We start from the raw sequence: 25,112 nt of genomic DNA on the forward strand, positions 1-25,112 counted from the left end.
TCCTAGCATGTCCTTTGCTCTTTGACGGCCAGGCGAGCAACTCGGCTAGCATAAGATTGTACAAGACCAGTGAACAGCGTCTCTTTATCATCGATGGAACGGCTCTGCCATGTTTATACGACCTTGCAAGCATAATCAAAACGTCGCCCATGGTAGCTTTGAGATCAGATGTGTTTGGGACGATCAAGAGGACTGTTCGATTCCAGACTAGACATTAAAGAGTCAGCTTAGCACAGTGGAAGGTTGGCGGACCGTCTACTATAAATCAGTGTCTTTGCACTAAATGAACAAGTCAGGGAATTGTCAACAAAGACTCGACTGGACTGTCAATATACAGTCCAATAGGCAATTTTTGTGGTTATGCCAGGAAGCTGCTGAGAACAGCCTAAATCTACGGCAATAAAAACGTTTGCCGGTCAGCAGCCTGAGCGCTTCCCTTCGTATCCTTCTATTCAATGTCATACTACTTCAGAAACGATACAACTACACACACGTACGTTATATAGAACAGGAAAACGAGAACGCTTGATGCAATGGTGCATTCTGATTTTCCATCTGTATTCTGCGTTCCCGTCTTCGCCGACTGATTCTCGAAGAGGCCCTTGGATCACGATGGTGGCACCATTCCACTCATTACTTCATACAACCCATCTATTTGCCTTTTGCTCAACTTTTCACTCCAGAAATGCATAATAGGTTCCCACTCATCCTTCGATGATGGCATCCCAGATCTCCTCCCGTCTAGTGTCTCACCACTGACTGATTGATACGCCCTCTTGAATGCAACCATAGCATCGCGAGGTAATGATGGCTCGTCCGGTGAAACGCGGTGTACAACAAGTAGAGGCGTCGGGGACAGATCTTCAATCGTGGGATACGAGAGAAGTGGACCACCGACAGACACTATCGAGCCGAATTTCCCTTTCTGTTCCTTCCACCAACTCAACCCAAATTCCGCCGCGACGCTTCCACCCTGAGCGAAACCAAAAAGATGGAGTCTGTCTTCTCGCCAGGCACAGTCGTTTACCAAATGCTGCAGGACCTGTTTCATCAGATTCAATGCGGGGGTAGGGTTGGGATATCGAATGAGCTCGCCGAGCGGGTCGAATGAATCATACCATTGAAAGGCTTCTTCGTATAGATACGGGATCTGGTCCGGCGCTCTGAGGGCGAGGATAGCGGTCTGCGGCAGTTTAAGGCGGTGACCAAGATTTGAGAATGGCTTGTGGGTGTCACCCAGGCCGTGAAGAAGAATGAGGAGATTCTCGTCGGTACCGTCGTCGCTAGGGGAGTAGAAGAAGGGGACGGGTATCCTGGAAGACTTTGGAGAGGGCATCACCCGAGGAAGCGCAGTGGAAGAGGTTTCATGTTCTCTGATGTACACGTCTGACATGGTACTATGATACCCACTGTTTACCCCTGTTTGCTGCGCATGCCGAAAATAAACAATGGACAAAGAACAAAAAGGCCGGCCCTGTTCCCAAAACCAAGATAAGAGCAAGGCGGCTGCAGTGCGCCGCCCTCATTGTACCCTCATTTTTATTCATTCCTTGTTCTCCACGTCTTTCTTGGGCTCTTACCACCATGTTCTCCTCTACCCGTTCCTCGCACGCAACTGGCCACACCAAAAAGCCCTCCATTGCCCCCTCGCTCTCAAGCACCATCAACTGGCTCTCTCGCAGCTCATCATCCGTGTCCGTCAGTCAGACTGCCCGACAAAAATCCGCTCGTTCCATAGAAATACTTTCGCCCAGATACGGTTCGTTGGGCACAGGCGCGACAGTCGTTAGGACTCCCGACGATGCATTGAAGGACTCGGGTGTGCGTCTGACATACGAAGACAGCTCACCTACAGAGGAGACTTACCATGGCTACCTCGCTGAAGAGAAGCCGGAGGATATTAATAGGCCACTCCCTCCACCGCCGCCTCCATTACCGTTTGAGCTGGAATCCGACGAAGAGGGCGAAGCTCTCGACTCGGATGATGATGAAGAACGCATTCGAGCGCTACCACCCCGCCCAACTCGTGCTTTACCGTCGTGTCCTACAATCTCTCATTCACAACCAGCCAAGATGCCGTCATTTACCGCTAGCTCCGATTCTCTTCCACCACCTCCCTTCCGTGCCATTCTGCTTTCTGACGCGCCAAGTTGTACCGTTGACCGGTCGAAAGTCGTCGTTACCCTTGAGACATGCACAAATACCCATAAAACTACCTTTGATACCCTCACATCTCAACCTTCACGTTTGTCTGAATTCCTTGCGGGCTTGTTCCCCCGCGCACGAAATATGTCCGATGCATCCTCTGTCTACTCGACAAGTAGTGATGACATGCAAGCTTATCGAACCTCTCTGCAATTGGCCTCGACGGCCTTCTCACACAGTCCTTTCCATCTTCATGTATTCCTTGACCGGCCAAGTGAATCGTGAGTCCTATTGATCGGCCCTCTTTCGTGTTCTGAATTACATTACACAGATATCCTCATATCCTGGCCTATCTTCGTTGCCATCCCCAATACCCCCGTCTTCTTCGTCTCGATATCGCAACGCTGTTAGATCTGCGAGATGAAGCTACGTTCCTCGGTCTGACCGGTCTTCAGGCACTCTGTGCGGAGGAGATCCAACGTCTTGCTACTGTTGTACCGCCCGTGCACAGCATGCGGGCCTCGGTGCACAGTAACTTCCTCGAGCGTGCTGGGCGTGAAATGCGGCGGCCTGGACCGGCAGTAGGGGCAGGCTGCGAGGCTGAGAAGAGTTTAACTGACAGTGGAACGGGCTACCGCTCTCCACCCACACCTCAGTCGTGGAAGAAGAGCCATACTCGTGAGTCCACGTCGACAAGTAGTCGTCGTTCGCGGGCTGGCTGGATATAGGCCAGTGTCATCTGTGATGGTATTTAATTATTTTTCTCTTTCATGCTCATGTGCCTTACTGTTCTTGACTGCTCTGGAATGCGTCACTGTATTATAATCTTTAATTCACGACCATGTATCCTTAGGTCCATAGCATATGTCTGCTTAGTCTGTCACTACCGTATAGATGCAACAACGTTACCGCTGTTCATTCTACCTTATCGTGACTCGAACGCTGTTGGACTTTCGGCGATCAAAGTGCCTTGCGTGTCCCGGGTCGCCCTGTTACTACCTACGTACACTCATGATGGCATGAAATGAGAATGGGCTCACTAGGAAGCAGTGGTGATGTTCTGCGGCGGGTTGTATGAAAATTTTCCAGACGTCAAAGCTCATCCAGGCACGAGATTTAGGGCCGAAACGAGTTGGTAAATATATAGGCTGAGTTTAATCGGAGCAAGGTGCATTCATTACCGAGCTTTCTGATTCTTTCGAGTGAACCTGAACGATCTAGTTATTTATTTAACGTTCATACATTTGGCTTCCATGGTTTTTTAACGCCCGTAGATCGCTGTTGGATGGGAGAAGCTATCTTGTGATCCTGTGTCGTTCTGGCTGTGGCAAAGGGGCGTTTCGAGTCTCCTGTTGGATCCGGGACTCGAATCGGAGCCGACACGCGAGGAACTGTGATCAAATCATGAATTACCGAGCCACTAACACCGCTCAATGACCCTTGAGAAACGTCGCAGAGAGAGATACTAGAGAAATGGCGGCGCCAGCACGACAGGGAGTGAGGGAATGGCTCGAAGAGAACGGCAGGCTCACCATATGGGGCTAGACCACAGGCCGGCAACGCCCCATGATCGTAGAGTGATCTCGTTTAGTCTCCCATGACTCTTCATTTCTATCTGGTCTCACACCGTTCCCCATCCTCTTCGCTTTAGATAATGTCAGCCGTAGCCTCCTCATCTGCTACCAACAGCGAGCGCAACGTCCGTTTTGACGATGAATGCGTCCTTATTCCCCAGTGTCCATTCAGGAAACCAGGCCTGCTCGTCACCAAGTCATATATTCTGCCCTGGTGGAAGCGTAAAGCTTCACCACATAATCGGGGCGACGGAACAAAAGAGAGCAACGATATCTCGTTGCCTGATGATAAAGAACACATAACGCTCAGAATCCCCTTACCAAGGTCCGTTCTATGCATGTTCAGGCTATTCACCAGATCCTGAAAGATATGTCAGTTTCCTAACTAAGCCTTCCCGGTCACCTCATTGCACACACACAGAACCTTTATCCCCTTGCCTTGTGCATCGAGAGCGACGATCTGCGTCAACCAACTCATCTCCCACTATTCACCACACCATACCCACTGCGCTCACTCGCACGGCTTCTCTTCCAATGACTGATCATACCGGAAAACCCGTCGCCACTGTGCCACTGCGCGCGTGTTGTCCCAATTGTTTTCACACTACAGAGCAGTCTTTACAGGAAGGTGACCAGTGGAAGGAAAAATTCACACGCGGGGCCAGAAGACTGAGACGTGCGAGTGTCGATTATTCTACTTCCACAAGTGTGTCGTCTGCTTCTACATCCTCAGACATGGATTTGAGCCTAGAGGCGGCGGAGGAGGCCTTGTTCCACCCACGGAGACATTCCGTATCGACAACGGAGAAGGCGTATCAATTGAAACGTGCCGCAGAGCCAGATACACTGTCTGGTCTGATATCTATTGTCTCAGTACCCACGAGCCCGCCTATTGTCGAAGAAGACGAGGAGTTCCAGGCTGTCACAAGTTGCAGTCTAGCCCACAGGTGATGGAGGCGCCACCTTCGTTGATTATAACTCAGACACCGCAGCGTCTGAGAGAATGAACGAACGTTGTTGATGGGGGCAGCATGGCTGCTAGGAGAAATCCCGTGGCTGGTCCGATGTCTTAGCGTGCACAATAGCATGTAGCCCACATTTGAGGTTATTATATATCCTGTTTCAGCAGCTGCCAGAATGATGCAAGTCAATGGATTGTAACTGTTCTACTTGCAGCCAAGAACCGTAGCCAGTAATCTATATGCATCATTTCTTTGGTGCCCAGAGATCATACAACTCCTTGTCTGCGGGATCGAAACATGTCAAAAGCGCTGCGTCAGAGCGAACCAAGATCTTCCTGATCGGAGTTCCCATGCGAAAGGATGAACGCGAAGCTTCTCGCGTGAGACGGCTGCTTAGGCCAGAGTCGGAGAATGCGGTGGAAAGCGAAGCGGAATTTTGAGACTGTTTTATCAATGTTATTTGCGAATAAAATGTTTCAGTGCAAATTTCCTCACTTCATTCGGAGAAGAAGAGACGGTCCTTGCACGAAGGGTAGAGTCTGGAGTGATGGGGTCAGCTGGTAGTGGCTTAGTTGCATACATACAATGAACACAGTAGCGACGTACGCGAGAAGGCGGCAGGCGGTGACGTGGAAAGGCGAGGCGAGGGCGAAGCAGACATCGCGGTGCGTAGACAGTCGACAAGAAAAGTACAAGCGAGCCAAGAATGGATAAAGAGCGTGACATAGCCCCCGTGATTTTGTCACGTTCGTGAATCAGAACACAATTTCTCCACCTTTACCTTTAACCACCACCTCCTATTCTCCAGCTATGAACCTCTTCAGAAATCGTACGTATTGTGATTTAATTTGGATTCCGTGATGCTGATATTGTTCTGTAGTGTTGGGACGGGTCTGGCGTTCGTGTTCCATTAGGATCCATTGATTATAAGCCACTAACTCTTAAACCTTATAGAGGATCCTAACGCCGCTGAAGGTACGTCGAATATGCCTTGCCACTATGGTATGACAAACCTTTTATCGTAGTCGTGAAGATATCATCAGGGCAGCTCTATCTCATCCGACCAGGCAACATACGCTCATCTCGCGAATGCATGTACGACTCGAAGTCCACTTCTGACGCTCTCCTTTTTTAATCAAAACGCCAGATATAATGACGCCATGGCGACTATTCGTCGCATTCCAAGTGCGGAGCATAATTTCCATCTAGTGATCACCAGGGTGTATGAAGAGGGCGATCAGGAACTGCTAGAAGATGAAGATGAAAGTGCGTCATTGTCGCCTTATCTGTGTTTCTCACAACCTGAATTCCCCCTTTTCATAGCTGATGAAGAACGCTCTTTTCTCATCGCAGATGAACTAGAGTTTCGCTCGGGAGAAACTGATGGCGAACCAACGTTTATCTGGCGGGACCTCGAAGGGGACGTGGATGAGTTTTACGAATACGTGGCTACAAACACGAACGCCCCAATGAAGGTGTTCTTTGAGACATGCATGTATCGAGCCATGTATGAGCGTAAGTATAAAGTCAGTGGGGACAACATCTCAGAAAAGGAACTAGAGGAGTTCATATGGAAGTAAGCGTTTTCAAAGGCTTTACCATTCCGCGGTTTTACTCTCACTTTGTGTCATACAGGCCGTCTCAGATACAGACGAAGGCGCCTCCTTCAAAGAAGCATGAGACACACGACGACCTCCCTGCTACTCCCACACCTGTTGTTTCCGAGGCAATCGCTAAGGGCAAAGCGAAGGCCGAAGTTGTTAGCAAGGAGCCTACTTTGCAGCTTTTCTCTTCCGAGGCTGAGCTGTGGCTGTGGTGCCCTGACGAAGTCCAAGATGATGGTAATATTGGGATGTTCTTTAACCAGGGAATCGTCACTGCCGAGATCATTCAACATAAAGGGCAATACAAATTTTGGTTGACGGCCAAGACAGACGACGACATTGTCCTCGCCCATGAAATATCGACAGATATGAACCATAAATCATCCACAAAGATGTTCTCTCTTACTTGGAATCATTGGGACGGGGAGGAGTCATCAAGTTGGCTGGTGAAGTTCCCGTCGGATCCGGAGCTTTATAATTCGTTCCTTGAGCTATTCCTTCAGGCACTCTGGGAAACCAAATTCCAGAGTCCATTCTCAAAACAGAAGGTGTGAGATTTGCCGATACTCAACTGTATATTGTTTTATCGGTCGTATTTAGGCGGAAGATCAAAGGTACATTCTGAGTGCCGACGAAGACGTCGTCATGATCGACATTGAAGACGAAGACGAAGAAGAGGTATTGTCTGAACTAGAGCCTGAGGATGGTTCGACTTGCTGTTCATGTCATCCGCGGTATATGTTACTCATTATATCCCTTTAGACTATGGTTCTGAAGGCGAAGAAGAGGACGATGTGCCCTCTCAGCTACCAGGCGAGAAGAACTCGATGCTGATGGTCGGATACAAAGGGGATCGTTCGTATGTCTTGCGAGGAAACAAGATTGGGGTCTTCAACCATACAGCGGACTACAACGTCAAATATCATCTATCGATTGGCAACATAAGTACTACAGCGGGGAAGGCGTTTACACCTAAACATGTCAGTGATATTTTGGTATATATGTTCACATGTCTGATGGTCTCGAAGGTTATGCTGCACGAACAAGACTCGAAGATGATTCTGATGAACCCTGCAGACCCCAATTCCTTGTATAATATGGACATTGAGCGCGGCAAGGTTGTGGAAGAGTGGAAGATTCACGACGACGTCACAGTTTCCCACATCGCTCCCGATAACAAATTTGCTCAGACTACACACGAGCAAACGCTTGTGGGAGCGTCGCATAATGCGCTCTTCCGAATCGATCCTCGAGTCTCTGGAAAAAAGTTGGTCGACAGTCAATTCAAGCAGTACGCGGGGAAGAACAAATTCTCAGGTGTCACCACGACTGCGGTGGGGAAGATTGCGGTTGCAAGCGAGAAGGGTGATATACGGCTCTTTGATTCGATCGGGAAGAACGCAAAGACGGCACTGCCTCCGTTGGGTGACCCTATCGTGGGTATTGATGTGACGGCCGATGGACGGTGGATTGTGGCGACAACCAAGACATATTTGTTGTTAATTGATACGCTTATCGGAGAGGGGAAATGGCAGGGTAGCCTTGGCTTTGATCGGAGCTTCCCTGCAACATCCAAGCCGATACCTAGACGGCTTCAGTTGAGGAGCGAGCATGTGGCCTATATGAACCATGACGTTTCGTTCACGCCAGCGAGGTAGGCGTGTTCCGCTGTTCGTGCCGACATACCTGACAAGACTTTGTGTGTAGGTTCAACCAGGGCGAGGGACAATCCGAGAACGCGATCGTGACCTCGACTGGACAGTACATCGTTGCATGGGACTTTTCCAAAGTCAAGAAAGGGATGCTGGATAGATATGAAATCAAAAAGTACGAAGACTTGGTAGTTCAGGACAACTTCAAGTTCGGCGACGATAAGGAGATTGTAAGGGCCGGATTTGTTTCAGTGCATGTGTGTGGCGTACTGATTTGATTTGATTTTAGATTGTGGCGTTGCAGAATAACGTGCTGGCTGTGAACAAGAAGAGCCTAAGAAAGCCTACTCGGTACTCGCTATCCGGACAAGTCGCCAGTGCGCGAGGACATTCGAACATTGTTAATGCTCCGTACTGAACGCAGAGTCGGATGACTTACGATTTTACGGTTTCTTTTTCGCGTTAAGATTTGTTATCTTTTACATCATTACATGTTTCCCCCTTGGATATCCTATAGTAGTAAACGGTGTCGCAGCGAATGATTTAACATGTATCTCGACAGAGTATTACCAGCCTGTACTGAATGAGGGATAATACAATGCATCATTATCGGCTCTGCAGGAGACGAGACCGCAGCGGTGAAGGAGTTGGAAGCTGATGACAGTCAGTTATGGGGGGATGTAGGGGCGAAGAAGCCAGGACGCACGATATCCATATCCTTCGCTACTTCTGAAAAATCTTGGGGAAATTTCCATCCCTGGCGTCAACATAGCGGCCAATTCCCAGATGCCAACAGATGCGAGGAATGAGGAGAGTCATGCCGAGGCCTATTGTGACCCATAACATTGGGCTCCAATTCCAGACATCCCACTTCTGTTCGCCCAGGGACCAAAGGGTTAGGTAGAGATGCATCAAGTCGCCGATTAATAGGGGGCAGAGTAGGGCAAAGGTAAACTTTTCCTGAAGGGCTGGGAGAGCATGAAGGTGCTTCCGGACGGCGGAGAGGAGGAAGAAGTTGATGACGCCGACGAGGGCGCATACGTGGGCGAGCTGGATGACGGTGACAAGACTGGCACGAGGGAGGACGTCTGGCGGTGGCGAATCCGTGGGCCAGGCAGCCTGACCGTCATGAGTCTAGATGGAGTCACACTGAGTGCACGGTCGAGAACAGCAGGCAAGAATGAAGCTCACGCTCTTCGGGTCGCTGTAATTGGGGTGTCAGCGGAGAGAAATGGAGCGAGATAAGACGTACGCTAATGCTCCAAAGAAACCAAGGATGCAAAGAGTGGGCTCGTAGGCAGCAAATATAAAATAATAAAAATCGGGAAGGGCAGACTTGGGTGCCATGGACGGGGAAATGAACGACGAAGGGGAATATGTACAGGACGTCTGGAGAAAAGATAAAGAGGCCCTTGATTGCCTTTGAAAAGGGCTTCGGCTCAACGGGACGCTCGAAAGCGACAGGCCAAATTGAACTGAACGCCTGCCCTCACCAAACATCGCCGAACGCACATGGCCGTTCTCAACCACGTAATCACCGACTGTCATCATACCCGGGCCCCGTCCCTGGCCTGCCCTCATGCGCCGTTATTTAGCCAAGCCCATCCTCGACTTTTTTTTTGGTTTTCATCTTACATCCAGGTCCTTTTGAAATACCAAGGTCGCCACTGAGCGTCCCCATCGTGCGCTGTACCTAATGGTGAGGACCGAGAGTATTACGGGGATTATAATGCTCAACTGATGGATCGTCGGTCCCAGGACTGTTGAGCTTCGCTTTCTTCTGACATTTTTTTTGTGCTACATGCGGCGTATTATGATAAATATTTAAAGACAAATTTTGGAGGTTCTGCTCTCATTCTATCCTGGAACCACCACACGTCAGGAAGACTGACATGAGGCACTAGCATCTAAAGAAGCTGTAGATTCCTCCCACGATAAACTCTCCGAAGACCGGGCCGACTGCCGACTCTTTGCTTCTTACCATCATGGACGCTGGGCACAAGACACACAGAGATTCATCCCCGCAACCATCTTCCATTGCTTCAGTAGACCGCCCACCTGACAGCCATGAGGGCATCCCCCCTTCAAAAATATACCATCCATATTCAATCCATATCGTGGCGCTTCTCATCCCAGCTTCGATGTTTGGCCTCCTTGCGAGACTCGGATTAGACGCCCTGGCGACATATGATGGGCAGAGCATCTATCAATTAGCATATGCACAGGCCGTGGGCTGCCTTGTAATGGGCTTTGCCGTCCATCTGAAGGCACCTTTTGGTCAATTGTACGTCCATCTTTAAATTTGCCTTTCGTGGCTCATCATCTCTTGGCACAGTTATGGACCACTGTATACTGCTGTTACCACTGGTACACCCCAGCCACCCTCACTTTTATCCTTTCTTACTGCAATACAGGCTTCTGTGGCTCCCTGACGACCTTTTCCAGCTGGCAAGTCGACATCTTCAAGTCATGGCTCAACTCGCCAGACTACCAAAGAGGCCGCCTTCGAGATGTGCGTCTTTTCTGCTTCTTGTCTTTATATGCTCTAGTGGATGCCCCCAGTTTATCGATGGCCTCTGCAAGACTGTGTTTACGCTTTCCATCTCCTTCGCCTCCCTTTCCTTCGGGTCCTCTATCGCTCGCCTATTAGCACCACATCTCCCTAAGATCCATCCACCAAACATGTTCATCCGCTACACCATTACCGTCATAGGCTTCCTCACCTATGCTGCCGCCTTCCCATTGTATTTCCGGCTTGATCCCGAATTCAGACATCAAGCAACCTCAGCCCTGCTCTTCGCCTACCCCGGCGCTCTCTCCCGCTACGTTCTATCCACGCAGCTAAACCCCTTACTGTCATCCTTTCCCGTGGGCACCTTCACCGCAAATTCGCTTGCAACAGCGTTCCTGGCCATCTTTCATGTTTTGCAAAGAAAGACACCGAACGTTTCGTGGTCTGCGTGCTCGACCCTGCAGGGCCTGTCTGATGGGTATTGTGGATGTTTGTCAACCGTGAGTACCTTTGCGGTCGAGGTAAAGATGTTGCGCCGGTGGGCCAACGTGCGCTATGTCTTGGCTAGCTGGGTGACTGCTCAGCTGCTGTTGCTTGTTATCATCGGTCCTGCTTTGCTTTCAAAGAATGTATCGGAACAGACGATGTGTTCCTTTGATCCTTGAATGCCACCCACCTTGTCATAATTGAATTCAGGACGGCGTCTAGTGCACCCGCTCTTGATGTCACCCACATATACTTCTGTCATTAACGTGGACACATTCCCATCGGTATGGTTTCAATGGAAGAAGGTTCAGCTGCATTCGGTTAGAAAAAAAAAAAGGGCCCTCGGTCCCGGACGCAACCACCGGCTGCGTGACTACTACCCGCGAATTCATTGGACTTTCCCAGGCTAAATAGCGTACCACTTTGATACCCCAGTTGCTGTTCAACGTATGATTCTACTCTTGGACGGAAGCTTTATGAAGATGGAAAACCTATATGATATACACGATACGATAGTCTTGCCCAAAGACCGCATTGTGTCTAGAAAGCAACCTCGACCAATCTCGGCCAAAGGAGCGCTGTATGGAGGAGAAATTTTCTTAGGCCTTCGTGTGATGATGAGAATGGGGACTGGACCTGATATTCCGTCATCAATTCCTTCTCGTCGACTCATCATCGGCTCTGATGCGTGATGAAGCAATGTATATTATTTCTGCATAGAACGGGGAAATAAACCTGTGTCAATTTCATTGTCTGGAATCCGAGCATACGCATATCTGGACGAATGACGACGCCACTGAAAATTGCATACCATTATCTTGGTTTTGAGCAATGACGGAGGTCATTTTCTTCGAGCTAGCACATCGATTATTAGTTAAAGGGAACAAAACAGCTACTAATTATTGGTCGTGACGGAGCACAGGGAGATGGGAGAATCTCGGGGCGAATATTACTTTCCCGCCAGCACGCGGAACGTTGTCATACTGTCTTTGGCTGCCCTGGCCAATAATAATCCAGATCAGTATAATGCACAAGCAGACCCTGATATGCTTCGCGGGTTCGAGGGAGAGACCATTGTTAGTATCCCTTTGTCTCTGTTAAATCTGGGTGATTATCGTCTCTTCACTTTACGAATAAACTAAGAACTGTACTGTTGATTTGAACCCTGGCCTTTCCTTCTCATTATTCTCAACCTAAGACCACAATCTTCTGAGACTGGACATCTAGTAATTATTACTCGCGACGAGGCCGGCATAAGGTTTCTCTTCACGTATTCCCCAAGAACACAAACCGTTGAATAAAGATTACTGAAACCATGCAAGTAAAGAGTTCTCTGTAGTTTTTCCCTAGTTCTTATCTGAGAACTGATAAGCGACAGTCACGCCCCTTGTGAAGCCCTGCATCGCAGAAGGAATGGCTTGCGGTCAACGTGGAGAATATCCTGTACCGTCTGGGTACAGTATACATCAGCACTGGATTGGCTGCAAGAAAACAAAAGGCCACCCAAGCACATTGCAAGCACAGGAATTTGCCTGATCGGAGTTTCAATACCTCGTTCCCACTCACTGCTTCGTGCCCTTGTCCCGCAAACGTTCATTGCTTTCCCGCTAGATGCCTCGGAACCCGATACAAGTGGACACCCTACCAGCGGATGCAGAGCTAGAGGAAGATGAGGACGGCACCGGCGAGGGCGACGAAATCATGGAGGAAGTCGACGACCAAGAGGATGGATACAGTGAGTATTCCTTCCTTTATTCTTTCCACCAAGCCCTCCATTGGCATTACTGTTCCAATGATATAGTTTGAAATCTTAATGGCTGCTTTTTTGTTATGATTCACTTACAGCTTCGTCAACACCCACTTCAACAGTCACTTGGATCAGTTGGTTCTGTTCCCTACCGGGCCACGAGTTTTTCTGTGAAGTTACCGAGGACTTCATAGAGGACGATTTCAATTTGACGGGCTTGAATACGATCGTGCCGTTCTGGAAGGAGGCGATGGAGATGGTCCTCGATGTAGAACCAGGTGCGTCGTCGTGTCGGTCCTTTTTTTTACTCGGAGCTGACTCGAATGGTTTGTAGACGAGGATGCCACTAAAATTCCCGATGTATCGATTGTAGAGTCGTCTGCAGAGATGTTATATGGACTTGTTCATCAACGGTATATCTTGACTCGCGCTGGGCTGCAGGCGATGGTACGATAGAGCCCTTCATGGAGACGTCGCGCGATCATTCACTTACTGTCCTTCCCGAACAGATTGACAAATACGAGAATAACACTTTTGGGACGTGTCCGCGCGTTTACTGTCGGTCAATGAATGTCGTGCCATGCGGACGTTCGGATACGCCTGGGCTCGATACCGTGAAGTTATTCTGTCCCAATTGTAATGATATCTATGTGCCGCCCAGTAGCAGATTCCAAGGCGTCGATGGTGTGCTGTTTCATCCTAGTCTTGGTTGCGAATCATACTAATCATATTCTTACCTAGGTGCCTTCTTTGGAACAACCTTCGCGCATCTCTTCTTTCAAAGCTACCGAGAACTTGCCCCTGCACCCTTCTACAAACCCATGTCATCCGGAAGCTCTTCAGCGTCACCCAAAAGCAGCAATGGTTCAAGTGTTCCGGCGTTTGTGAACCCCAATCCTCATGGTGGACAGAAGCGGGCGGAAGGGAGTGTCTACGTGCCTAAAATCTACGGTTTCAAGGTCAGCGAGCGGGCAAAGAGTGGGCCGCGCATGAAGTGGCTGCGACTGCGTCCAGAAAGTCCAGAAGAGCTGGACATGGTTGATTGGCGAGGAAGATGGATAAACGGCGACTATGACGGGGAAGGTGATGATGACGAAGAGGACGAAGACAGACAAATGGAAGATTTTGGCCCGGTATTTTTCTCCGTTTTGAATTATGATTCTCACTTTTCTGACACGCTCGTGTTCTTAGGATGCTATAGATGAGGATGAAGACGAAGAGGAGGAGGAAGAGGAAGAAGAGGCACCCAACGTGATGCAAGGACAGCAGCGATATGGACGAAGAGTAATGGACTTTGTCTCGGTCCAAAGCATGTCACATTCTGCGCGGACTTCTCCCGCTTCTAGTGTTGCTCCACGTACACCGAAGGAGTCTCCACGGGTCAATCCATCGCTGTACCTTGCATCGCCACCAATCAGACTGGGCTTTCCTGGAGGGCAGGTGCGCATGGTGCGGCAGTATGCTCCTCGCTTCGAAACGCTGCCTGCGACGGCCCAGGTTTGACTGATTCGTTGGCACATATTTCTTTGTTCTTTCCATCATTCTATTTTGTATACACCCGTTTATTTCGCTGTTAGATACCATCCCCATCCTGTAGGCCCTAAAACGATCAGGAATATCATTTAACTCTGTTTCCTTTTTTATCATTCTTCCCTTGGGGTTTGTGTGCTAGCTCCTTCAACACGCGGTTACGTCTGAGGTAAGTGTCACCGCAATCTTTTAGGCAGAGGCGTTGACTCCCTCTCTTCCGTGCTAGGTCCGTAAGAACACCAGTACTCTCTAGGCCTTCTAGCGACCCACCGCTCCCTAAAGACCTCTACTACATACCAAATTTTGGCCAAGTGCGCACTCGGTATCAGTTTGTCATTTTCAATTCGATGATCGGACTTAATCCGCAGTAGATCTAGTCTTATCTGATAAGGCACTATCTGTTTGATTTCCATCGAATCCAGCAGGTATTCTGACGGCATAAAAGCTTGGTACTAACCATGCCCTTCTTTTCTCATCCCCCGCAATGTTGAAGAAAGAAGAGCTTGATACCTCTCGCAAGAGCGTCACCAGCGAGGATCGCGTTTCTCATGACGGTTCAACTGATATTGCAGCCCATACAGGTGTCGAAGCTGTTAAGGCTACCCACAAGGTGTATGGCAAGTACTCGAGGTGGTGCCTCTTCATCGGGTAGGGACTTTCGACCCTTGCCAAGAAATCTTTTCGCTGATCCTTTGATGCCCAGTATTGGTTTAGCTTCGTATATATACTCCCTCGATAGTCAAACGACGTACTCGTACTTGGCATTCGCGGCCTCAGCCCTCAAGGACCATAGTTTGATCAGTACCATCCAAACCGCTCAGGCTATCATCGGTTAGGCTCTCTCTTCCTAAACTATACCAAATACTGATTTTTTTTTTAAAAAAAAAGTCGCATGCGGTAAGCCTGTGATTGCAAAAGTTGCGGACGTTTCGTCCCGAGGATTTGCCTATGTCTTCGTTTGTGAGTCGACCACATTATTCTCAATGTACCTATATTCTTATATCATGACTAGTGGTGTTCTATGTTGTCGGTGCGTATTTAATTGAAAACGTCCAGCAGTTTGTTTCAGTACAGACATTTATTAGGATACATCGTCATCGCTTCGGCCCAAAATATCCAGACAGTTGCAGGAGGGATCATACTTTACGCCATGTTTGTGTTCCATTTTATCAGTATGTGTCCATCGGCACTAACAGTGCATGCAGCGGATACACAGGTCTTCAGCTCCTTACTTCCATCATTATCGCTGATATCACTACCCTCCAATGGCGTGGATTCGCTGTTGGAATGACTTCCATGCCATTTATCATCAACGCTTTCATTGGAAGCAACGTAAGCACTCAGGTGCTCGACGGTGCCGGCTGGCGTTGGGGATGTAAGTCTGTCTTGTATTCAATCGTTACTAGATCAACTAATAATGTTTTGGCGGTTAGATGGGATGTTTGCAATTCTGATTCCCGTGTCTCTGTCCCCACTTATTATCACCCTTGTTTGGGCTGAGCGAAAGGCTAAGAGGCTCGGATTGGTCCCGGAGAAACCCAAGGCTAGCAAAAAAAAATTGTTTTTTAATACCTTTCCTAACTCCCTTGCCTTCCCTAGTCTGATAAATCCTTCTTGGAGCAAACCCTTGAAGTCATATCCCAACTTGATGTTGTAGGATTGGTGCTCATCGGTACCAGCGTTGCACTTATCCTGCTCCCCTTGACTCTTGCTCCGAGTGCCTCCGGAGGATGGAATAATCGTCGGTCGATTTCTTTACTATCGACGTGATATTTCTAAAACAACTATAGCTTCGATGATTGCAATGCTCGTCATTGGCTGTGTTCTCTTCCCTGCTGTAGGACCTTGGGAGTTCAAGTTTGCGAAATACCCTGTGATCCCATTGAGGTTCATCACAAATTTCACAGTCGTCGGCGCAAGTTTGATCGGTTTCTTTGATTATGTATGTTCTTCTTCATGCATCCTTGATTATTGGGTCACCCTGTGTGCTAGATTTCATTCTACCTCACTTACGTCTATTTGTACTCCTTCGTCATCGTCGTTAAGCCATGGTTTAGTATACTTTTCTTCCGGGGTGCACAGTTCTAATACGCCTCCGCAGGTCTCTCATCAATGCTACCTACTTCATTCAAACACAATCCGTCGGCCTGACGTTCTTCGGTATCCTGTGTGGCCTCGCCATGAGGTTCCTACATCGTTACAAAGTATGCAGATATGTCTCGGTCTCATGATCTCTGTTCTAATTATTGATTATTGTCCCAAAAGCTTCTCCTTGTTGTTGGTCTTGCCATTCGGCTACTGTCAGTACCCCCTCCATGTCAGTTCATCTCCAACCACTGACCCGCCTTCCCTGACCTAGTGGAGTTGGTCTCATGATCCACTCCCGTGGCGCGAACGGCTCTGACGTTGAGATCGTCTGGACTCAAATCATCCAGAGTATGGGTGGCGGTATGTCTGCCATTACCATCCAGACGGCCGCCCAGGCGTCTGTTTCCCACAAGGATGTCGCTACCGTCACCGCCATAGTACTGTTGCTCACAGAAATCGGGGGTGCTATTGGAGACGCGGTTGGTAAGTACAGCTGCTGCCGAAGTGTATCACTGATGCTGATCCGGATAGCCGGTGCAATCTGGACGAACCTGATGCCCAGAAAACTGTTGAAATACCTCCCGGACGTTTCACAGGAGGAACGTGATGCTCTGTACTCCTCTATCACGTCTGTGACTGCTTATGCACGCGGTACGGAAATTCGGGAAGGTGTTATCTCAGGTACAATGTTCCTGGCTGCATTCACACGTCTTTGGCTGATATTTGGTTCCAGCTTATGGAGACGTCATGAAGATCATGCTCATCGTGGCCACTGTCATGAGCGTTATCCCTCTCGCTATTTCGCTCTTTATGCCAGACTGGCATTTGGGTGAGAAGCAAAATGCTGTAGATGAAGAAGATTTGGCTGGCGAGGTCGACCATAATGATGCGGCTGAAAGCCGAGCTTAATGAAGTTTTAATACTTCTTTTGGTAGTCCTATGGTTGGCTACGGTTATTTCTAATGAAAGTTCACGCCTTGATTTAATTTCTTCTGAAAGTACGTTGAGCTAAGAAATAAGGACGATCCAACACCAAGGATAGACCTCATGTTAGACTCCTTGTAGAATGATCAGATGTAATCTTATCTGATAATTCGTTATCTGATAAGGCCCAGGAACTTGATTGGTCGAGGCACCACCTCGCGTTCTGGAGCGGCCGGCGCTTTGCACCGTTCATCTTGCATCCGGGGTCTATATGTACTAGGAATTAGATAAAGTTGGCCAGAATACATATTGGTCTATGTTACAACCGGTAGCAATGCAGACTCTAAACTCTATACATCTTTCAATGTTGTATAACCAACATCCACCCATTCCCGCATTCTCTGACCATACCGAATGATTACCCAAATCATCCTATGAAATACAATAAATGAATTAATAATCAAAGGATAAGAAAGACGCCTACACAAACGCAGACCATGCAATGACAGTCGCAATCACGTCAGTTGCGAGCACGCCTATATATTTAATCGAGGGCAAAATCCCTGACGTCGCGGCTGCAAGCACGATCGCCCTCAACCCGCTTCAAATCCGAAAAATGAGTGGTCTGATCCAGGGAAAAGATGTATACGTACGTAGTAGCAGCCATGACCTCCGCGCTCCTCTCGTGCACCACATCCACGATATATGCGCTCGCCGGAGTCAGTACCAGGTCCACGCCGATCCCATTCATGAGGAAGCAGAAGAGGTTTAGTATCAGGCCAACCTTACCCTGGACAAAGTGCGTTACCAGTCCAGATAGTAGGACTGACAGAGGAACGGGGAGCATAGCGCCTGGAAGAGCGGCCTTGAGGCGTGCCTCGGGTCGCCAGATGTCAGTGCCGTATTTGGTACGGGAAGCGATGACCACGCGGTCTGAGAGCCAGCCTGCTATGGGGGCGCCGACTGAAGATATAAGGATTCGAGGCCATATACGCTAAGTAGTGGAGGACTGACTTATGTTACCGAGTCCGCAAGGGATAAAGCATGCGCCTATGAGAAATTCATTGGTGATGTTATACTTGACACCCTAGTCGCTGTGTTCAGTGATTGGCATCAAATGCAGGTGACACCACGCACGATGGTGTAGGCCACGGGCATTAGTAGCACTGGCGAATGACGGTCACAACGTGTCAGGATAGAAAAGGCAATCATACCATAATCTGTTATTAAGACGGCTGCTCCGGCAAGTGTCTGAGGTATATTAATGGCTGGATCCAAAGTAAATGACCAAACACGCTCACAGAAAGTACAAGGTTCGGACTTCGCAGCAAAGTCAGAGACGCAAAAGGATTGAGCCATACCCATATACAGCGCTTGGACGATTGGCCTTCAAGTTCACGAAGCTTGTCGATCCCCCGGGATCCTGGGTGACTTGTCTCTGGAAAGAACAATAATATGGATAAGAAAGCCAAAAAGCCCCAAATAGCAAGAGCAATCTGCGTCCATCTCCATGACGCATAATGCGCGCCCCAACCTAGAAGGGAATCATCGATATTCACATTGAAAGGCGGCCTAGATCAAGAACTCACCACCTGCAACGGGTGCGAGTGCCGGTCCCAAAAGGGATGCCTGCGCAGGAGGGGATGAATCAGCAAGAGGTCTGTATTGCATGCGGATAGGCGTACACCGAAGAAGATCCCCATGGCTGTCCCGCGTTGGGTGAGCTTGTAGATATCGCCTATAACCGCAGCGCCGATGGACATGCCTCCAGAGGTGCCGAGTGCTTGAATGAGGCGCCATATCATCATTTCTGCGACACCGTTGGAGAGTGCGACGCCAATGGAGCCGATGCAAAGGAGGGGGGTGCCTATCAGGTAGACGGGGCGGCGGCCATCTAAAAGAACATCGAGTCAGGCCAGTAGGAACACAAAGGAGGAGCCACGTACAAAACGAGGAGTAGGTAGCAGACACCATAGCACCCAGGGCCGACGCAAGAATGGAGAGACTCACTGCAAAGCTGCGCCAAAGTCAGCGGCCAGTACGTTATTACCGTAGTATATAATACCAACCTGATGGTCGGACCTGTTGAATTGAGATCTACGGCGATTTGTGGTATGGAAGGAACAAAGGTGCCAGAGGCGAACACTAGAGACGTAAGTTGGGTATCATGCATGGCTCGCAACGATGGCCGTACTAGGAAGCAAAGCGCTCCATGAGACGAGTGCTACGATAGTCCTCTTCCTGGCTGGCGTGAAGCGACTGTAGACATCTTCCTCACAGTGATAATCGGGGTCTACCTCTAGAAGAGGAATCGTCTCGGAGGACATGGAAGCTGGAAACAAAGAGAAGGCAGTCAGGGATCATTCTGCGCAGTTTGGTTGATAGGCCTCGGCTTCCAAGCGAAGAACGACAACGGCGATGGCTGTTATTGAGCACACCAGGTTTCCTGGGCTCAGATACGCGTCTCGCGGTGTCCAAGAGAGATATCCGACGCGTCCAGATGTCGTCGACATTGAGGGGTGAAATTCTAGGAGACGATTAGATCAGACGATCTAATCGGAGTGTGGGAAGATTACGCAAGCAACTATACAGCTGCAGCCACACAGCACATGACAAGACAAGGGTTAAGCTAAACTTTTACGGTCGCTGGCAGACGATATCCTCAAGACGCCGACAAAATGACCCGAACCAGTGAGTGCTGGGTTATTTTCGACAAATGCAAAGCTGATCTGGTGAATGCAGACCTACGGACTGGCCTCAACAAGGGCCACCCCACGACGCCCATCGCAAAAGCCGTGCGCCCCAGCCAGCGCAAGGGCATTCAATCGGCCAAGACCAAGTTTGTGCGGTCTATTGTTCGTGAGGTTGCTGGATTCTCAGCGTATGAACGTCGGGTGATGGAGCTGCTGAGGAACTCGAAGGTACGACAGCAATAAAGTCTGCGTTGCAAAGATTCTGATTTATTTTTCCAGGACAAAAAGGCAAGAAAGTTGACGAAGAAGAGGGTTAGTAAAGTTTTGGGCTAGTATGGTAACTGTTAACGGACTTTTTTTTTTTTTCTTTTCTTTTTTCACAGCTTGGTACGCTTTTGCGGTCGAAACGCAAGTTGGAGGAGCTGTCGACGATCATCCAGGAGAGCAGGAGGATGGGACATTAGGAACTGTTCAGGATTATTATGTGAATCGATGTGTTCTATGTTCTATGATCTCGAAAAGCAATCGATATGCAACTGTCTTGCTGACTGGAGACTCGACGGGTCACCAAATATGATATGCCGATGATGACCGGTCTATGAGTAATAATAATAATAATGCGGCTGAAATTCGGCTAGTGTGCAGTTTGTCGTACGAGCAAAGTTTCGTGTAGTATAGTGGTCATTCCCTGGGTAGTCGTTCTCTGGTCGCCCGTTGCGGAATGCGATACGATGCGATGCGGAACTACAAAGGCTCAGGGATGGAACGACGAGCGGTATGGAGAGCTTCGTCCGAGCCCGGCGCCAAGAGCTGACATAAACGTGATGAGTCAAGTTGGTGTCGTAATGGATGATAGAAACGGATCCGGCGGAATACATTTTTAGTGGGCTGTTTTTTTCGACAGTCATGTCAGATTCACTTGCTCCTCCTCCTCTCAACAGAAATCGTGCTTCCTCCACTACGCTCTGTCCTGCTCTTACCATTCGCTCGCTAGGCCGTCGTCGCTCGGGGTCATTGCTACAGCCCCAGTTACCCCCGTGCGACTCGCAAATACCTGCCCCCGTTGCAGAGGCAGTCGTCGAACCAGAAGTGCCCCTAGAGCAGACAGAACTGCCATCTCATATGCTGGCGGTGATCGCGTCGCGTGTTCTCCAGTTGGTGGATGATTCTAGGCACAAGGTGTCCTGGTCGACGCGCTCGACGCCTAGGTCTGCTTCCGAGGACGAGTACATTCTACCGCTGTCGGCTTCAGCTGACAAGACGTCGTTTGGCGATGTGCTCGGCGAGAAATCATCAGCGTCGCCACCAGCGTGCAATTGGCTTCAGCGTCTGCCACCAGTGCGTACACCGTACACCGTACACCGGCCTTGGTTACGTTTCATGTTCTAATGATTATTGTCTCTAGGTCGAATTCTCCATCATCCTTGTCATCTCTCTATTCCCGCTATCAACAGGGCTCGTCTTCCTTGCCCTGAGGACGCTGCCGATATCGTTCTCATGGCCGCAAAATCTGGCAGATCTGGCAGAACTCGGGCGCGACCTGCACGGGTATTCGCAAAGCGGCCCTGGCCAGCTTGCCCATGTTATTGGTATCCTCGCAGTGACTGCTGTCTGGAAGCATGCTTGGTCAATCCCCGGTAGCGTTATCTGGGTCCGTGGTATTTATTTTCTATACAAGTCACGCGATACTTATTGTGCGGGTAACAGAACGTCCTTGCGGGCGCGTTGTTCTCGCCCGCGTATGCTACGCTTCTTCTGACTCTTCTCACTACGATTGGGTCGACATGTGCAACACTGCTGTCCAAGCCGCTTGCACCGTTCCTGAGTCATTTTTTCCCAAAAGCGCTGGATCTGACGCGTTCTGCGCTGCAAGGTGGGGGAGCGTCAAAGACGGAGAGCGAGCCGGAAGGTCGGACAACGTCAGCGTGGATCCGTTTATCGATCCTGCGGCTAATTGGAGTGGTGCCCTGGTCCGGTATTAATATAGCGTGTGGTGTGTGTGGTGTGTCTGTAGCGGATTGCATTCTGGGCGCATTCATCGGTTCTCTTCCGTGGACCGCTGTTACCTGCCAGGCAAGTACTCTATAGAGCTTCTTTTCTGCTTTTCTCATATCTTTACGACATCACAGATAGGGGATATCCTGCAAACCGTCGCATCCGCGCCTTCTCCGACGCCTCAAACGGTGTCCTCCCTGCTGCTCTCGCCACAGATCATGGTCAAACTAGTATTCCTCTCTTTTCTCTCATTGGCACCGATATTGGGTCGCGAGCATTTGCGGGCATGGTTGAGTTCCGATCAAAGCCACCTCGGCACCGCGGAATCTGAGCGAGTCTCAAGATGGACCTGGGTACAGGAATGGAGACACAAAATCAGGATTCCTTCCCGATCTCGAACCCGCGAGCGGCAGCAGCGGTTCACGAATCTGGCTGTTCTCGTCCACGAGAAGCGCGCGATGCAAGATGTACTCCCGTCATGATACCCGTCCCTGACGCGCCTTCACACACTGACACATATCATTACTAGAACCCCATACTATCGACGATCTTCCGCTAATAATGCCCCCTTTATGACCTGGATTAACGAATCAGTTGATATGATATTTATCCCTTGCCTTCCATTATACCTATCATCCTGTATTCTTGCATTTCCTTCTGACAACTAATAAAACCACCTACCTACCTTGTCCATCGATTTACGTTGGCCGCTTAACACAGAAGCACTTCAAAGCCCTGGAAAATGCGACGACAATGATAATGCTTGGCTAAATAAATACATGTATATGCAACCCCATCTACAGAAGATTACGAGTAAAAATAATGTGTATATGTATATATATATATCTTAAACACCAAGTCTGGACAAAACGCTTAGTCTCTATACAAGCCAACCAAGAAAAAACCATACCTTCGTTTACTATGTTCATAGACAACGTAGGATATCGATACTGCTGGGACGACCTGAAAACCTGACGGTCAGTTCATATGCACCATCTACCTTTTGAGCCACACAAACCTTTGCTAGCGTTGGAAACAAGCCCCGATAAAACCCTCTCCAACCTTCTCGTGCCCAGGTCTTGCTCGCAACGTCAAACACGCCCGTATACCGTTCAGGATGCCCTGAGCTTCCAGACGCCTGCAACCGTGTTCTCACCAGATTCATCGGATACACGCTTGTAGCGCCCACACTCCCTGACACACTCCCAAATGCCAACAGTGCAAGCATTCCTGGTTCATCTTTGCCTGTTGAGCGCAGGTATGCCAGCTTGAGCGCTTCAAAGGTTGACATGTCAATAGCCGAGTACCTAAAATAACTTTTGTCAATGCTGTGGTCCGTGTAGTGAGTGGGTCAGGAAACGCGAACGGGAAAACTCCGACAAGACCAACCTGGAGGGAGCACCGTGAGGAGGTGCAGCCGAGAACGTTGGATACAAAAGCTTACTGTTAGACCACGGTAGTACGCTCTATACCCTCCAAGCCTCCATACATGACGCGCTGCGGAGATTAATGTCCGTCGCGTTCCAGTGTTGCTCATCATTTGCGTCTGTGTGTGACGGACCACTGTTAGAAACCTGCGAAATGAAAACCCTCAGTCCATGACGTACTTTCAGCGTCTCGACCGGGTATATACCTAACACCACAACCAAAGTCAAGTAAAAAAAAAGATCGACGTTAATTAACTGACACGACTTACACAGCTGACTGCTTATTCCCCCAACTCCACCAGAAAGAAACCGACTGACCCCACTGATCTCTCTAGGATCATCAACATGGTCCCAATACGCTGCGAACATACGTTTCTTAACACATGGAATAAAGAATTTAGTCGAAAGACAAATGATGCCTGCTGAACACTGACAGCAGACTCATACGCGAAAAACTTGATCGCAGACTCGGGGAATATTTTGGCAACAGATAGCCCATTGCCTGTCCAGAACGCGAACACACCGCCCTCGGAGTATATCCGTCCCACAGCATGTCCTATAATATTCACACCGCCTCCCTGGGCAAGCGCAGCTCCACCGAGATTCGGTGGGCGAGTGATAAGGAATATTTTAAGTCGATCAAAAGGCGCCGTACATGTCCGCGAGACTAAAGTCCAAGAGCTTGAGAATGCGTCGTGTCGTCTGTATATAATAGGAACGACGACGCACCTGCACCGGCAATGCCGCCTGCTAACAGGAATTTGAGAGCTGTGCGCCCTTCGAGCCAACCATGGCTGTCGTCAAAGGCATCGTCGTCGTCGTCTTCTTGCTCTTCTTCGTGTTCGACGACATAGCTGGACTCTACGGGAGGAAGGGGTTGGGGTATCGCTGGTGCTTGTGTACTATTTGGCATCGTTTTACTGGGACTGTCTGGGGGTTTGTCTTCCGCGCTTAGACTTACATCACCTAGCATATACTTGGTAGTATCAAACGACGCGTGTTGACAAAACACAAACACTAACCTTCCATCGTAACACGGGCCACGCCTTTACCATCATCTCCGAGAAACTTGTTCATCTGGTAGTACTTGTAAATCTCAGTGGTAGAGATTTTCCGAGGAAGTAACAGGAGAAAGTCTCTGAATTCAGCAAAAGTTACAGTCCGAGATTGGGGAGAGGATGTCAAGTATGTCATGAATTCCGATAGTGTGTTTGGAGATAATGTGACACCTAAAAACTTGAGATAAAAGTGGTGGTGGTGGTGGTGGCCGGACTACTGACCTGCGTTTCGTAGTGCCGATTCTAGTTCCTCTGCTTCAAGGTGACCATTTCGGTCCAAGTCAAGCTCGTCATGAAATATTGCCCATAATTCTACAGGTCCGATTGCGTCAGAACAACAACATTCCAGACGACAGAAAGATGACAGACCAACTTCCTTGGCTTCCGCGTACTCAACGAATTCCTTCCACCCTCCTACTCGACACAGCAGCTCATGTTCGTACGCAGCTCGCAGCTTCTCCGCCTTTTCAGTCGATTCGGGGCCTTTTCCCAGTGATTTCACGCTGGGTTCCCGATCGAAATTGTATCCACGCACCCGGATGTGCCGCCACAGAGCCAGTAAGCGACGTTTCCTGTTCTCTCTGCCCTCTTGCAGGCGAAATTCTGCCAGCGTACGCGGCGTGCGCTGTTCATGCTTGTCCCGCCCGACTGGGGGACTTGGCTGGGCCATCCAAAGGGGGGGGGGGGGGCAGTGACGCGTATGACGACGAAGCAG

The 25,112-nt window shown here is 49.3% G+C and overlaps 13 protein-coding genes across 13 annotated transcripts; 8 read left to right on the top strand and 5 right to left on the bottom strand.

Moving 5' to 3' along the window:
* Positions 1-412: 412 nt before the first annotated feature.
* BT62DRAFT_992235 (alpha/beta-hydrolase) lies at positions 413-1,409 on the bottom strand. The gene has a single exon (XM_043190327.1). It carries the CDS (start codon positions 1,391-1,393, stop codon positions 608-610), a length of 786 nt encoding a protein of 261 aa, XP_043042633.1. The 5' UTR covers positions 1,394-1,409; the 3' UTR covers positions 413-607.
* Positions 1,410-1,549: 140 nt separating this feature from the next.
* Positions 1,550-3,189, top strand: BT62DRAFT_929125 (uncharacterized protein). Its single transcript, XM_043185651.1, has 2 exons — positions 1,550-2,426; positions 2,477-3,189. Exons 1-2 carry the CDS (start codon positions 1,585-1,587, stop codon positions 2,871-2,873), a joined length of 1,239 nt encoding a protein of 412 aa, XP_043042634.1. The 5' UTR covers positions 1,550-1,584; the 3' UTR covers positions 2,874-3,189.
* Positions 3,190-3,589: 400 nt separating this feature from the next.
* Positions 3,590-5,001, top strand: BT62DRAFT_1073660 (uncharacterized protein). The gene is made up of 2 exons (XM_043178955.1): positions 3,590-4,044; positions 4,097-5,001. The coding sequence occupies exons 1-2, from the start codon at positions 3,800-3,802 to the stop codon at positions 4,668-4,670; spliced, it is 819 nt and encodes a 272-aa protein (XP_043042635.1). The 5' UTR covers positions 3,590-3,799; the 3' UTR covers positions 4,671-5,001.
* BT62DRAFT_1002679 (uncharacterized protein) lies at positions 4,926-5,342 on the bottom strand (the record flags this gene model as incomplete). Its single annotated transcript, XM_043176872.1, has 3 exons — positions 4,926-5,123; positions 5,177-5,238; positions 5,288-5,342. 3 exons carry the CDS (start codon positions 5,340-5,342, stop codon positions 4,926-4,928), a joined length of 315 nt encoding a protein of 104 aa, XP_043042636.1.
* A 119-nt stretch (positions 5,343-5,461) lies between these two features.
* BT62DRAFT_929127 (VID27-domain-containing protein) lies at positions 5,462-8,366 on the top strand. Its single transcript, XM_043185652.1, has 12 exons — positions 5,462-5,510; positions 5,562-5,579; positions 5,636-5,656; positions 5,707-5,776; positions 5,829-5,947; positions 6,005-6,257; positions 6,317-6,833; positions 6,886-6,991; positions 7,048-7,265; positions 7,314-7,939; positions 7,993-8,167; positions 8,227-8,366. The coding sequence occupies exons 1-12, from the start codon at positions 5,492-5,494 to the stop codon at positions 8,353-8,355; spliced, it is 2,271 nt and encodes a 756-aa protein (XP_043042637.1). The 5' UTR covers positions 5,462-5,491; the 3' UTR covers positions 8,356-8,366.
* A 294-nt stretch (positions 8,367-8,660) lies between these two features.
* BT62DRAFT_887693 (uncharacterized protein) lies at positions 8,661-9,284 on the bottom strand (the record flags this gene model as incomplete). Its single annotated transcript, XM_043182925.1, has 3 exons — positions 8,661-9,071; positions 9,129-9,141; positions 9,190-9,284. The coding sequence occupies 3 exons, from the start codon at positions 9,282-9,284 to the stop codon at positions 8,661-8,663; spliced, it is 519 nt and encodes a 172-aa protein (XP_043042638.1).
* A 294-nt stretch (positions 9,285-9,578) lies between these two features.
* Positions 9,579-11,114, top strand: BT62DRAFT_985506 (uncharacterized protein; the record flags this gene model as incomplete). Its single annotated transcript, XM_043189946.1, has 6 exons — positions 9,579-9,636; positions 9,696-9,780; positions 9,842-10,221; positions 10,273-10,304; positions 10,352-10,449; positions 10,500-11,114. The coding sequence occupies exons 3-6, from the start codon at positions 9,923-9,925 to the stop codon at positions 11,112-11,114; spliced, it is 1,044 nt and encodes a 347-aa protein (XP_043042639.1). The 5' UTR covers positions 9,579-9,636; positions 9,696-9,780; positions 9,842-9,922.
* A 1,432-nt stretch (positions 11,115-12,546) lies between these two features.
* On the top strand, positions 12,547-13,887 carry BT62DRAFT_887162 (uncharacterized protein; the record flags this gene model as incomplete). The annotated part of the gene is made up of 5 exons (XM_043182905.1): positions 12,547-12,670; positions 12,781-12,960; positions 13,017-13,129; positions 13,192-13,366; positions 13,424-13,887. 5 exons carry the CDS (start codon positions 12,547-12,549, stop codon positions 13,885-13,887), a joined length of 1,056 nt encoding a protein of 351 aa, XP_043042640.1.
* A 582-nt stretch (positions 13,888-14,469) lies between these two features.
* Positions 14,470-17,298, top strand: BT62DRAFT_664894 (drug:h+ antiporter). Its single transcript, XM_043181809.1, has 15 exons — positions 14,470-14,860; positions 14,916-15,043; positions 15,101-15,172; positions 15,225-15,242; positions 15,298-15,364; positions 15,418-15,587; positions 15,646-15,755; positions 15,812-15,953; positions 16,003-16,154; positions 16,205-16,263; positions 16,314-16,416; positions 16,478-16,512; positions 16,572-16,783; positions 16,832-16,981; positions 17,034-17,298. Exons 1-15 carry the CDS (start codon positions 14,697-14,699, stop codon positions 17,207-17,209), a joined length of 1,758 nt encoding a protein of 585 aa, XP_043042641.1. The 5' UTR covers positions 14,470-14,696; the 3' UTR covers positions 17,210-17,298.
* A 203-nt stretch (positions 17,299-17,501) lies between these two features.
* Positions 17,502-19,755, bottom strand: BT62DRAFT_929132 (MFS general substrate transporter). The gene is made up of 11 exons (XM_043185653.1): positions 19,294-19,755; positions 19,171-19,241; positions 18,910-19,118; positions 18,814-18,853; positions 18,526-18,758; positions 18,439-18,475; positions 18,362-18,390; positions 18,239-18,311; positions 17,878-18,187; positions 17,709-17,825; positions 17,502-17,656 (listed from the first exon to the last, which is right to left on the bottom strand). The coding sequence occupies exons 1-11, from the start codon at positions 19,395-19,397 to the stop codon at positions 17,575-17,577; spliced, it is 1,305 nt and encodes a 434-aa protein (XP_043042642.1). The 5' UTR covers positions 19,398-19,755; the 3' UTR covers positions 17,502-17,574.
* A 90-nt stretch (positions 19,756-19,845) lies between these two features.
* BT62DRAFT_929133 (ribosomal protein L36e) lies at positions 19,846-20,531 on the top strand. Its single transcript, XM_043185654.1, has 3 exons — positions 19,846-20,145; positions 20,197-20,229; positions 20,301-20,531. The coding sequence occupies exons 1-3, from the start codon at positions 19,903-19,905 to the stop codon at positions 20,379-20,381; spliced, it is 357 nt and encodes a 118-aa protein (XP_043042643.1). The 5' UTR covers positions 19,846-19,902; the 3' UTR covers positions 20,382-20,531.
* Positions 20,532-20,807: 276 nt separating this feature from the next.
* Positions 20,808-22,773, top strand: BT62DRAFT_929134 (uncharacterized protein). The gene is made up of 4 exons (XM_043185655.1): positions 20,808-21,255; positions 21,323-21,568; positions 21,625-21,990; positions 22,047-22,773. The coding sequence occupies exons 1-4, from the start codon at positions 20,824-20,826 to the stop codon at positions 22,392-22,394; spliced, it is 1,392 nt and encodes a 463-aa protein (XP_043042644.1). The 5' UTR covers positions 20,808-20,823; the 3' UTR covers positions 22,395-22,773.
* Positions 22,648-25,086, bottom strand: BT62DRAFT_964075 (mitochondrial carrier). The gene is made up of 12 exons (XM_043188715.1): positions 24,767-25,086; positions 24,620-24,709; positions 24,362-24,568; positions 24,069-24,305; positions 23,774-24,006; positions 23,609-23,714; positions 23,520-23,545; positions 23,357-23,458; positions 23,279-23,301; positions 22,931-23,219; positions 22,823-22,875; positions 22,648-22,772 (listed from the first exon to the last, which is right to left on the bottom strand). The coding sequence occupies exons 1-12, from the start codon at positions 25,065-25,067 to the stop codon at positions 22,760-22,762; spliced, it is 1,680 nt and encodes a 559-aa protein (XP_043042645.1). The 5' UTR covers positions 25,068-25,086; the 3' UTR covers positions 22,648-22,759.
* Between the last annotated feature and the right edge of the window lie 26 nt (positions 25,087-25,112).

This window comes from Guyanagaster necrorhizus, assembly GCF_019112545.1.
Source record: "Guyanagaster necrorhizus MCA 3950 unplaced genomic scaffold BT62scaffold_6, whole genome shotgun sequence".
Taxonomy (NCBI): domain Eukaryota; kingdom Fungi; phylum Basidiomycota; class Agaricomycetes; order Agaricales; family Physalacriaceae; genus Guyanagaster; species Guyanagaster necrorhizus.

What these genes read in the sequence shown, in the direction of transcription:
- BT62DRAFT_929133 (XM_043185654.1), top strand. Translation starts at nt 19,903, where the DNA reads ATGACCCGAACCAGTGAGTGCTGGGTTATTTTCGACAAATGCAAAGCT. An exon ending in AGCTGCTGAGGAACTCGAAG is followed by an intron (nt 20,146 to 20,196) that starts GTACGACAGCAA and finishes TTATTTTTCCAG; the next exon opens with GACAAAAAGGCAAGAAAGTT. An exon ending in GAAAGTTGACGAAGAAGAGG is followed by an intron (nt 20,230 to 20,300) that starts GTTAGTAAAGTT and finishes CTTTTTTCACAG; the next exon opens with CTTGGTACGCTTTTGCGGTC.
- BT62DRAFT_964075 (XM_043188715.1), bottom strand. Translation starts at nt 25,067, where the DNA reads ATGGCCCAGCCAAGTCCCCCAGTCGGGCGGGACAAGCATGAACAGCGC. An exon ending in GGCCCGTGTTACGATGGAAG is followed by an intron (nt 24,306 to 24,361) that starts GTTAGTGTTTGT and finishes AGTATATGCTAG; the next exon opens with GTGATGTAAGTCTAAGCGCG. An exon ending in TGTTTCCAACGCTAGCAAAG is followed by an intron (nt 22,876 to 22,930) that starts GTTTGTGTGGCT and finishes TCAGGTTTTCAG; the next exon opens with GTCGTCCCAGCAGTATCGAT.
- BT62DRAFT_929132 (XM_043185653.1), bottom strand. Translation starts at nt 19,397, where the DNA reads ATGCATGATACCCAACTTACGTCTCTAGTGTTCGCCTCTGGCACCTTT. An exon ending in TCAACAGGTCCGACCATCAG is followed by an intron (nt 19,242 to 19,293) that starts GTTGGTATTATA and finishes ACTTTGGCGCAG; the next exon opens with CTTTGCAGTGAGTCTCTCCA. An exon ending in ATTGCATGGTCTGCGTTTGT is followed by an intron (nt 17,657 to 17,708) that starts GTAGGCGTCTTT and finishes TGTATTTCATAG; the next exon opens with GATGATTTGGGTAATCATTC.
- BT62DRAFT_664894 (XM_043181809.1), top strand. Translation starts at nt 14,697, where the DNA reads ATGTTGAAGAAAGAAGAGCTTGATACCTCTCGCAAGAGCGTCACCAGC. An exon ending in GGTTCCTACATCGTTACAAA is followed by an intron (nt 16,417 to 16,477) that starts GTATGCAGATAT and finishes TTGTCCCAAAAG; the next exon opens with CTTCTCCTTGTTGTTGGTCT. An exon ending in GGTCTTGCCATTCGGCTACT is followed by an intron (nt 16,513 to 16,571) that starts GTCAGTACCCCC and finishes TCCCTGACCTAG; the next exon opens with TGGAGTTGGTCTCATGATCC.
- BT62DRAFT_929125 (XM_043185651.1), top strand. Translation starts at nt 1,585, where the DNA reads ATGTTCTCCTCTACCCGTTCCTCGCACGCAACTGGCCACACCAAAAAG. An exon ending in CTTGACCGGCCAAGTGAATC is followed by an intron (nt 2,427 to 2,476) that starts GTGAGTCCTATT and finishes TACATTACACAG; the next exon opens with ATATCCTCATATCCTGGCCT.
- BT62DRAFT_929134 (XM_043185655.1), top strand. Translation starts at nt 20,824, where the DNA reads ATGTCAGATTCACTTGCTCCTCCTCCTCTCAACAGAAATCGTGCTTCC. An exon ending in GGCTTCAGCGTCTGCCACCA is followed by an intron (nt 21,256 to 21,322) that starts GTGCGTACACCG and finishes TATTGTCTCTAG; the next exon opens with GTCGAATTCTCCATCATCCT. An exon ending in TCCCCGGTAGCGTTATCTGG is followed by an intron (nt 21,569 to 21,624) that starts GTCCGTGGTATT and finishes TGCGGGTAACAG; the next exon opens with AACGTCCTTGCGGGCGCGTT.
- BT62DRAFT_929127 (XM_043185652.1), top strand. An exon ending in GGATCCTAACGCCGCTGAAG is followed by an intron (nt 5,657 to 5,706) that starts GTACGTCGAATA and finishes CTTTTATCGTAG; the next exon opens with TCGTGAAGATATCATCAGGG. An exon ending in CTAGAGGAGTTCATATGGAA is followed by an intron (nt 6,258 to 6,316) that starts GTAAGCGTTTTC and finishes TGTGTCATACAG; the next exon opens with GCCGTCTCAGATACAGACGA.
- BT62DRAFT_992235 (XM_043190327.1), bottom strand. Translation starts at nt 1,393, where the DNA reads ATGTCAGACGTGTACATCAGAGAACATGAAACCTCTTCCACTGCGCTT.
- BT62DRAFT_1073660 (XM_043178955.1), top strand. Translation starts at nt 3,800, where the DNA reads ATGTCAGCCGTAGCCTCCTCATCTGCTACCAACAGCGAGCGCAACGTC. An exon ending in CTCAGAATCCCCTTACCAAG is followed by an intron (nt 4,045 to 4,096) that starts GTCCGTTCTATG and finishes AAGATATGTCAG; the next exon opens with TTTCCTAACTAAGCCTTCCC.